Consider the following 9302-nt stretch of genomic DNA (forward strand, 5'->3'; position numbering starts at 1 on the left):
ATTAAGATTAATAATACAGTTAAGATCACGGAAAGGATTAGGGGGACAAGATTAGTGTTAATATTAGGAATAATGTTAAGGATATGATTAGGATTAAGATCATATATAGGGTTAATATTAGGGATATGACTAGAATTAAGATTACGATTAGGGTTTAGGCTTAGCATTAAGATTACGATTAAGATTAGAATTAAGAATACGATTAGAATTAAGAAATGGGATAGAGTAAGGGCTTAAGAATATGGATAATATTCTGTGGTTATTTATGATTAGAAATAAGATTATAATTAGGATTAGGATTTTAGGGACAAGAATATGATTAGGGTTAATATTAAGATTAAATAAAGGTTAATGTTAGAGTTAATGTTAGTGTTAGACATAAGATTAGGACTAGAATTAGGGTTAGAATTAGGGTTAGGGTTAGGGTTAGGGTTAGAGAGATAATAATAAAAAATATATCCAAAAACCAAAGAAGCAACAAAGGAGAGAGTCTAGAAACACTTAGATTGAATCTATTCGCTACAAGAGATGTAGCTTCTTCAGGTGCATTATACTAGCTCTTTATATATCTTTTTGAAAAATTATTTTTTCACACGAAAGTCGGAATAAGTCGGGTGAAAGACGTGATCCGGAAATTTAAGGAAAGATTAGACTCGGCGTTATGTGCCGAGATTCGGCGTTTATGTGCCGAGATTCGGCGTTTATGTGCCGAGATTCGGCGTTAAGTGCCGAGATCCTTTTTTAGACTCGGTGTTAAGTGCCGAGACTAATGGTGAAAAAATATAAATACCCTGGAAAAAATTGGGGATTTTTATCGCCCACATTTTTTATTTTGAAAACACTCTATATATTTTACTACTTATAACCCTTCCCATAAGAGAAGCCGCTGTCCCACAGAACAAGTCCGAGGCAATTACAAGGTAAAATATGAGCAGATTTCAGGAGTTATTCTGACAGTTTTCTTTTTTTTAATAGAAAGCATGATCAGGATCTTACAACCAGGAATGTCCACAGTGTAAGTAAGGGTAAGGTAAGTGAAAAATTTGTTCTTCATGAGGCCAAGAGGGGTCTTTCATGGTCAAATTTTTCAAAGCACTAGTGTTGGTGTGAGGTATCAACATTAGTGTTAGTGTTAGGGTTAGGGTTAGGGATAGGGTAAGGGTTATGGTTTACGTTTTTTAGACGAAATCCAACAAAGTCCATCCTGTTGTAATGAATGGAACTGTTTTCCCGTTAACTTGCGTACATTGGCACGATTTAATAAATCAGCTATGTTTTTATTTCTTTTAAAAGCAACTACTGGTCTGTAGTGTGGATTTAAAGTAAAAAATTCCCTAAGTCCTTTACGAAGATGTGGAGTCTCCCAAATAGGATTATACATTGTAACAAAAGGAACAAGAGTATTATCTGTACTAAGAGGAGCATCTTCTAGATATTTCGGTCTGTCATCGTAACGCACTTGGCTAAAGACCCAGATTAAGAATCGTGGCGGGTAACCACGGAGTCGTAAACGAGTAAAAAATTGTTTAGCAGTGTTAGCAAAACTTCGATAGGAAGAGCTGTTACGAATATATCTGATCAGTTCAGCTTTAATAAAACCAACTTTATTATCTTTGGGATGATAAGAAGAGAATGGAATGTACAAGTATTTATTAAGCATTTTCTGATGTGTGGATAATTCAACTTTATTATGTTTTGCATGAATTTGAAGGTCAAGAAAACTAACAGAGGTAGTTGAATAATCCCAAGATATCTTTAATTGATTACTAAAAGCACGTTTGGTATCAAAAGTAGTCAAGAAAGTTTTAAGTTCTTGTTCAGAACCTTTAAACATGAAAAAGATATCATCGATATATCGACCATAAAAGATCAGAGTAAAATCAGGATTAAATTCAAAGAAACGTTCTTCGAAATGATGCATCAAGATATTTGCATAAGCAGGAGCGCATGCAGTACCCATTGCAATACCTGAGACCTGATGATATGGTATTCCTTGAAAAGTAAAATAGTTATTGCTCATGACAAACTTGAGTGTTTCTCTGATAAGGGTAGTATCATTTGGAGAAAGAGGAAGATATTTGTCAACAGTTTTAGCAATAACATCGAAAGCATATGGGGTAGTAGGTAGATTAGTGTACATTGAAGACACATCACCAGTAACTAGCCATAAAAGTCTTTCGTCTTGAGGAATAGAAATTCCATCAAGTGATTTAACAAGGGATTTAGTATCTTTAATAATATAGGGCAAGTGTGGAAGTACTTTTTGTAAGACTGTATCAATATAAGTAGAGAAACCAGTCGTGACCCAACTATGAGAAGGAACAATAGGACGACCTTGCATAGGTGTCTTGTGAATCTTTGGCAACAGATGAAAGGTAGGTAACTTTCTATCATTAAGGAGTCGATGCCTAAGATATTTCTCATGTTGTTTATTAAAGATGGATGTACCCCATTGAGAACATAGTAAAGATAATAAACTATTAGCAGTACTAACAATGTTCTGAATATTAGAATCAAAATTTTCAGGAGAAAAGAAATTTTTGTCTAATTGCTTATAGAAGCGGGGGTCATTTAATTGTCGAAGTCCTTCTTGAATATACCAGCTTGTATCAAGAACAGTAAGTCCAAGATTTTTGTCCGAAGCTTTAATGAGTATATCAGGATTATTAATAAATTCCTTAAAGAACTTGGGTACAATATCATTAAGTCTATTATTATAAACTTGATAATGTGTAGGATGATTAAGAGGCATGACATTACTTTTTACAAGTCTAAGCCCTTTTTCAATCAAGGTATTTGAGGAAGGATTAGGTTTCCAAGTCGAGGTTTTGACATGGAATCTAATATCAAAGTCAGGATTATCACGAGTATCTTTGAAAATTTCCTTAATACGAATGCGTCTTGTAAAGTCTTCTACGCTTGGTAAAATTAAGCGAGGATTTGCTTTGGGTTTAGGAACAAACTTTGTACCAAATCCTAAATATTTTCTAACAGAAGTTGGAATATTTATAGAAGAATAATTGTGAACAGCTTTATTAAAAATATAAGTATCCGCCCATAGAGGGGACGAATGCTTTATGACAAAGTTGATACGATCTTTGAGGCGAGCACTATGAAAAAACCAAGGAGGATAAGTGTGTGCTCTACGAACATCAAAGTGTCTACAAGTAGTAGGAGATCTATACGTACCATGTTCACAAGAGTAGTGACGCCCACTAAGAGGGTTTAACCTCTTTTTCCCTTCAAAGCTTTGAAGGGGGTGGGACCGGGGGCAAGACGACGATTGGGGTTGGGGGCCCCTTTCTGGATTCGACCCTTGGTGGGGCCGGACAAAGGTCGAGAGCCTTTTCCCGAGGAAGAAGAGGACGACTTGGAGTTGCCTTGCTTTCTTGAGGAAGACGAAGCAGCAGGACGACGAGAAGACGGACGAGAAGAGGAACCAGAGACAGTAAGTTTTGACAATTTCTTGTCAAGAGCCGAGATCTTGGACTGAACAGTCTTGTTAACCAACTTGGTGATGGAGTCAGTGAGTTGGGCAGAAGAGAGGTCAGAAGAGGATTCCATTACGGTATCGGCGGCGGATTTGGCCTTTTGCTGTTTACGTTCGGCCTGTACTCTAGCCCAAGCCTGGGTTTCGAGCACATTATTCATGTTGTGTCTGAGATGACACAGGGAACGAACCACATCATGAATCTGGGTATCGGTAAGATGTTCAATCGAACCACCCATGGCCAAAATCGACTCAAAAATTCTATCACGGCATTGTGCTAGGACAAAAGCGGGTGATGCTTGCAATTGATGAGCCTGTAGTGCACGTTCTTTGCTTTCTATAAGGGTTTTAAGAATAGCAGAACGAGCCGAAAGTACCGCATTTTCAATGGAAGAAGAAAAAAGCGATTTATCTGCATCAGACAGGGAATTGTCCATATGCAGATTCTTAACTCCCGGAACAGCAGCGAGAACGACTTGTGGAAAGGTACCATTAACCAGGTGAGCCTTGAGACTATCCAAAGCCTTGACCAAACCGACTTGAGCATGATGATGGATCTTGAAGACATCATTCATACTGTACATGATTGCTTCTTGACACCACTTGGGAAACGAGGACCAGACAGAAGCAACAGCAGGAAAGAAAATCAAAGCCTCAGTGGCAACGCGAAGATTATCCAGATGGATGAGAATCGGGAAGCCCTGTTCATTAATCTTGGAATACAATGAGTTATCAGAATTATTGTTCATTTGTTATACCAAAAAAGACAGTTCAGGAGAAAAAAGAGGTTGACTTGAGAGAGAGAGAGAGAGAAAAAAGTTTTGACGAGCGAGACAGAGAGATCCAAAAGAGATATAGTTGTAGTGGTGACGGCAAGAGAGAGCGGTGACCAGAAAGAGCAGATTGTTGGAGTGAGGTTAGGGTTAGAGAGATAATAATAAAAAATATATCCAAAAACCAAAGAAGCAACAAAGGAGAGAGTCTAGAAACACTTAGATTGAATCTATTCGCTACAAGAGATGTAGCTTCTTCAGGTGCATTATACTAGCTCTTTATATATCTTTTTGAAAAATTATTTTTTCACACGAAAGTCGGAATAAGTCGGGTGAAAGACGTGATCCGGAAATTTAAGGGAAGATTAGACTCGGCGTTAAGTGCCGAGATCCCTTTAGACTCGGCGTTATGTGCCGAGATTCGGCGTTTATGTGCCGAGATTCGGCGTTTATGTGCCGAGATTCGGCGTTAAGTGCCGAGATCTTTTTTAGATTCGGCGTTAAGTGCCGAGATCCTTTTTTAGACTCGGTGTTAAGTGCCGAGACTAATGGTGAAAAAAATATAAATACCCTGGAAAAAATTGGGGATTTTTATCGCCCACATTTTTTATTTTGAAAACACTCTATATATTTTACTACTTATAACCCTTCCCATAAGAGAAGCCGCTGTCCCACAGAACAAGTCCGAGGTAATTACAAGGTAAAATATGAGCAGATTTCAGGAGTTATTCTGACAGTTTTCTTTTTTTTAATAGAAAGCATGATCAGGATCTTACAACCAGGAATGTCCACAGTGTAAGTAAGGGTAAGGTAAGTGAAAAATTTGTTCTTCATGAGGCCAAGAGGGGTCTTTCATGGTCAAATTTTTTAAAGCACTAGTGTTGGTGTGAGGTATCAACATTAGTGTTAGTGTTAGGGTTAGGGTTAGGGATAGGGTAAGGGTTATGGTTTACGTTTTTTAGACGAAATCCAACAAAGTCCATCCTGTTGTAATGAATGGAACTGTTTTCCCGTTAACTTGCGTACATTGGCACGATTTAATAAATCAGCTATGTTTTTATTTCTTTTAAAAGCAACTACTGGTCTGTAGTGTGGATTTAAAGTAAAAAATTCCCTAAGTCCTTTACGAAGATGTGGAGTCTCCCAAATAGGATTATACATTGTAACAAAAGGAACAAGAGTATTATCTGTACTAAGAGGAGCATCTTCTAGATATTTCGGTCTGTCATCGTAACGCACTTGGCTAAAGACCCAGATTAAGAATCGTGGCGGGTAACCACGGAGTCGTAAACGAGTAAAAAATTGTTTAGCAGTGTTAGCAAAACTTCGATAGGAAGAGCTGTTACGAATATATCTGATCAGTTCAGCTTTAATAAAACCAACTTTATTATCTTTGGGATGATAAGAAGAGAATGGAATGTACAAGTATTTATTAAGCATTTTCTGATGTGTGGATAATTCAACTTTATTATGTTTTGCATGAATTTGAAGGTCAAGAAAACTAACAGAGGTAGTTGAATAATCCCAAGATATCTTTAATTGATTACTAAAAGCACGTTTGGTATCAAAAGTAGTCAAGAAAGTTTTAAGTTCTTGTTCAGAACCTTTAAACATGAAAAAGATATCATCGATATATCGACCATAAAAGATCAGAGTAAAATCAGGATTAAATTCAAAGAAACGTTCTTCGAAATGATGCATCAAGATATTTGCATAAGCAGGAGCGCATGCAGTACCCATAGCAATACCTGAGACCTGATGATATGGTATTCCTTGAAAAGTAAAATAGTTATTGCTCATGACAAACTTGAGTGTTTCTCTGATAAGGGTAGTATCATTTGGAGAAAGAGGAAGATATTTGTCAACAGTTTTAGCAATAACATCGAAAGCATATGGGGTAGTAGGTAGATTAGTGTACATTGAAGACACATCACCAGTAACTAGCCATAAAAGTCTTTCGTCTTGAGGAATAGAAATTCCATCAAGTGATTTAACAAGGGATTTAGTATCTTTAATAATATAGGGCAAGTGTGGAAGTACTTTTTGTAAGACTGTATCAATATAAGTAGAGAAACCAGTCGTGACCCAACTGTGAGAAGGAACAATAGGACGACCTTGCATAGGTGTCTTGTGAATCTTTGGCAACAGATGAAAGGTAGGTAACTTTCTATCATTAAGGAGTCGATGCCTAAGATATTTCTCATGTTGTTTATTAAAGATGGATGTACCCCATTGAGAACATAGTAAAGATAATAAACTATTAGCAGTACTAACAATGTTCTGAATATTAGAATCAAAATTTTCAGGAGAAAAGAAATTTTTGTCTAATTGCTTATAGAAGCGGGGGTCATTTAATTGTCGAAGTCCTTCTTGAATATACCAGCTAGTGTCGAGAACAGTAAGTCCAAGATTTTTATCAGAAGCTTTAATGAGTATATCAGGATTATTAATAAAATCCTTAAAGAACTTGGGTACAATATCATTAAGTCTATTATTATAAACTTGATAATGTGTAGGATGATTAAGAGGCATGACATTACTTTTTACAAGTCTAAGCCCTTTTTCAATCAAGGTATTTGAGGAAGGATTAGGTTTCCAAGTCGAGGTTTTGACATGGAATCTAATATCAAAGTCAGGATTATCACGAGTATCTTTGAAAATTTCCTTAATACGAATGCGTCTTGTAAAGTCTTCTACGCTTGGTAAAATTAAGCGAGGATTTGCTTTGGGTTTAGGAACAAACTTTGTACCAAATCCTAAATATTTTCTAACAGAAGTTGGAATATTTATAGAAGAATAATTGTGAACAGCTTTATTAAAAATATAAGTATCCGCCCATAGAGGGGACGAATGCTTTATGACAAAGTTGATACGATCTTTGAGGCGAGCACTATGAAAAAACCAAGGAGGATAAGTGTGTGCTCTACGAACATCAAAGTGTCTACAAGTAGTAGGAGATCTATACGTACCATGTTCACAAGAGTAGTGACGCCCACTAAGAGGGTTTAACCTCTTTTTCCCTTCAAAGCTTTGAAGGGGGTGGGACCGGGGGCAAGACGACGATTGGGGTTGGGGGCCCCTTTCTGGATTCGACCCTTGGTGGGGCCGGACAAAGGTCGAGAGCCTTTTCCCGAAGAAGAGGACGACTTGGGGTTGCCTTGCTTTCTTGACGAAGACGAAGCAGCAGGACGACGAGAAGACGGACGAGAAGAGGAACCAGAGACAGTAAGTTTTGACAATTTCTTGTCAAGAGCCGAGATTTTTGACTGAACAGTCTTGTTAACCAACTTGGTGATGGAGTCAGTGAGCTGGGCAGAAGAGAGGTCAGAGGAAGATTCCATAACGGTATCAGCGGCAGATTTGGCCTTTTGCTGTTTACGTTCGGCCTGTACTCTAGCCCAAGCCTGGGTTTCGAGCACATTATTCATGTTGTGTCTGAGATGACACAGGGAACGAACCACATCATGAATCTGGGTATCGGTAAGATGTTCAATCGAACCACCCATGGCCAAAATCGACTCAAAAATTCTATCACGGCATTGTGCTAGGACAAAAGCGGGTGATGCTTGCAATTGATGAGCCTGTAGTGCACGTTCTTTGCTTTCTATAAGGGTTTTAAGAATAGCAGAACGAGCCGAAAGTACCGCATTTTCAATGGAAGAAGAAAAAAGCGATTTATCTGCATCAGACAGGGAATTGTCCATATGCAGATTCTTAACTCCCGGAACAGCAGCGAGAACGACTTGTGGAAAGGTACCATTAACCAGGTGAGCCTTGAGACTATCCAAAGCCTTGACCAAACCGACTTGAGCATGATGATGGATCTTGAAGACATCATTCATACTGTACATGATTGCTTCTTGACACCACTTGGGAAACGAGGACCAGACAGAAGCAACAGCAGGAAAGAAAATCAAAGCCTCAGTGGCAACGCGAAGATTATCCAGATGGATGAGAATCGGGAAGCCCTGTTCATTAATCTTGGAATACAATGAGTTATCAGAATTATTGTTCATTTGTTATACCAAAAAAGACAGTTCAGGAGAAAAAAGAGGTTGACTTGAGAGAGAGAGAGAAAAAAAGTTTTGACGAGCGAGACAGAGAGATCCAAAAGAGATATAGTTGTAGTGGTGACGGCAAGAGAGAGCGGTGACCAGAAAGAGCAGATTGTTGGAGAGAGGTTAGGGTTAGAGAGATAATAATAGAAAATATATCCAAAAACCAAAGAAGCAACAAAGGAGAGAGTCTAGAAACACTTAGATTGAATCTATTCGCTACAAGAGATGTAGCTTCTTCAGGTGCATTATACTAGCTCTTTATATATCTTTTTGAAAAATTATTTTTTCACACGAAAGTCGGAATAAGTCGGGTGAAAGACGTGATCCGGAAATTTAAGGAAAGATTAGACTCGGCGTTAAGTGCCGAGATCCCTTTAAACTCGGCGTTATGTGCCGAGATTCGGCGTTTATGTGCCGAGATTCGGCGTTAAGTGCCGAGATCCTTTTTTAGACTCGGTGTTAAGTGCCGAGACTAATGGTGAAAAAATATAAATACCCTGGAAAAAATTGGGGATTTTTATCGCCCACATTTTTTATTTTGAAAACACTCTATATATTTTACTACTTATAACCCTTCCCATAAGAGAAGCCGCTGTCCCACAGAACAAGTCCGAGGTAATTACAAGGTAAAATATGAGCAGATTTCAGGAGTTATTCTGACAGTTTTCTTTTTTTTAATAGAAAGCATGATCAGGATCTTACAACCAGGAATGTCCACAGTGTAAGTAAGGGTAATGTAAGTGAAAAATTTGTTCTTCATGAGGCCAAGAGGGGTCTTTCATGGTCAATTTTTTTAAAGCACTAGTGTTGGTGTGAGGTATCAACATTAGTGTTAGTGTTAGGGTTAGGGTTAGGGATAGGGTTAGGGTTAGGGTTAGGGTTAGGGTTAGGGTTAGGGTTAGGGTTAGGGTTAGGGTTAGGGTTAGGGTTAGGGTTAGGGTTTAGGGTTAGGGTTAGGGTTAGGGTTAGGGTTAGGGTTAG

At 38.1% G+C, this 9302-nt stretch overlaps 4 protein-coding genes across 4 annotated transcripts; all 4 read right to left on the minus strand.

The window, feature by feature from the left end:
- Nucleotides 1–1162: 1162 nt before the first annotated feature.
- Nucleotides 1163–3192, minus strand: ATC70_008135 (uncharacterized protein; the record flags this gene model as incomplete). The annotated part of the gene is made up of 3 exons (XM_064827389.1): nucleotides 1163–3030; nucleotides 3083–3110; nucleotides 3190–3192. 3 exons carry the CDS (start codon nucleotides 3190–3192, stop codon nucleotides 1163–1165), a joined length of 1899 nt encoding a protein of 632 aa, XP_064676651.1.
- A 33-nt stretch (nucleotides 3193–3225) lies between these two features.
- On the minus strand, nucleotides 3226–4239 carry USB1 (poly(U)-specific 3'-to-5' RNA exonuclease; the record flags this gene model as incomplete). The annotated part of the gene is made up of 1 exon (XM_064827390.1): nucleotides 3226–4239. One exon carries the CDS (start codon nucleotides 4237–4239, stop codon nucleotides 3226–3228), a length of 1014 nt encoding a protein of 337 aa, XP_064676652.1.
- Nucleotides 4240–5205: 966 nt separating this feature from the next.
- On the minus strand, nucleotides 5206–6795 carry ATC70_008137 (uncharacterized protein; the record flags this gene model as incomplete). Its single annotated transcript, XM_064827391.1, has 1 exon — nucleotides 5206–6795. The coding sequence occupies one exon, from the start codon at nucleotides 6793–6795 to the stop codon at nucleotides 5206–5208; it is 1590 nt and encodes a 529-aa protein (XP_064676653.1).
- A 473-nt stretch (nucleotides 6796–7268) lies between these two features.
- On the minus strand, nucleotides 7269–8279 carry NHP6_2 (Non-histone chromosomal protein 6; the record flags this gene model as incomplete). The annotated part of the gene is made up of 1 exon (XM_064827392.1): nucleotides 7269–8279. One exon carries the CDS (start codon nucleotides 8277–8279, stop codon nucleotides 7269–7271), a length of 1011 nt encoding a protein of 336 aa, XP_064676654.1.
- Nucleotides 8280–9302: the final 1023 nt, after the last annotated feature.

Source organism: Mucor velutinosus (assembly GCF_035048745.1).
Source record: "Mucor velutinosus strain NIH1002 chromosome Unknown tig00001557, whole genome shotgun sequence".
In the NCBI taxonomy this organism is placed as follows: Eukaryota; Fungi; Mucoromycota; class Mucoromycetes; order Mucorales; family Mucoraceae; genus Mucor; species Mucor velutinosus.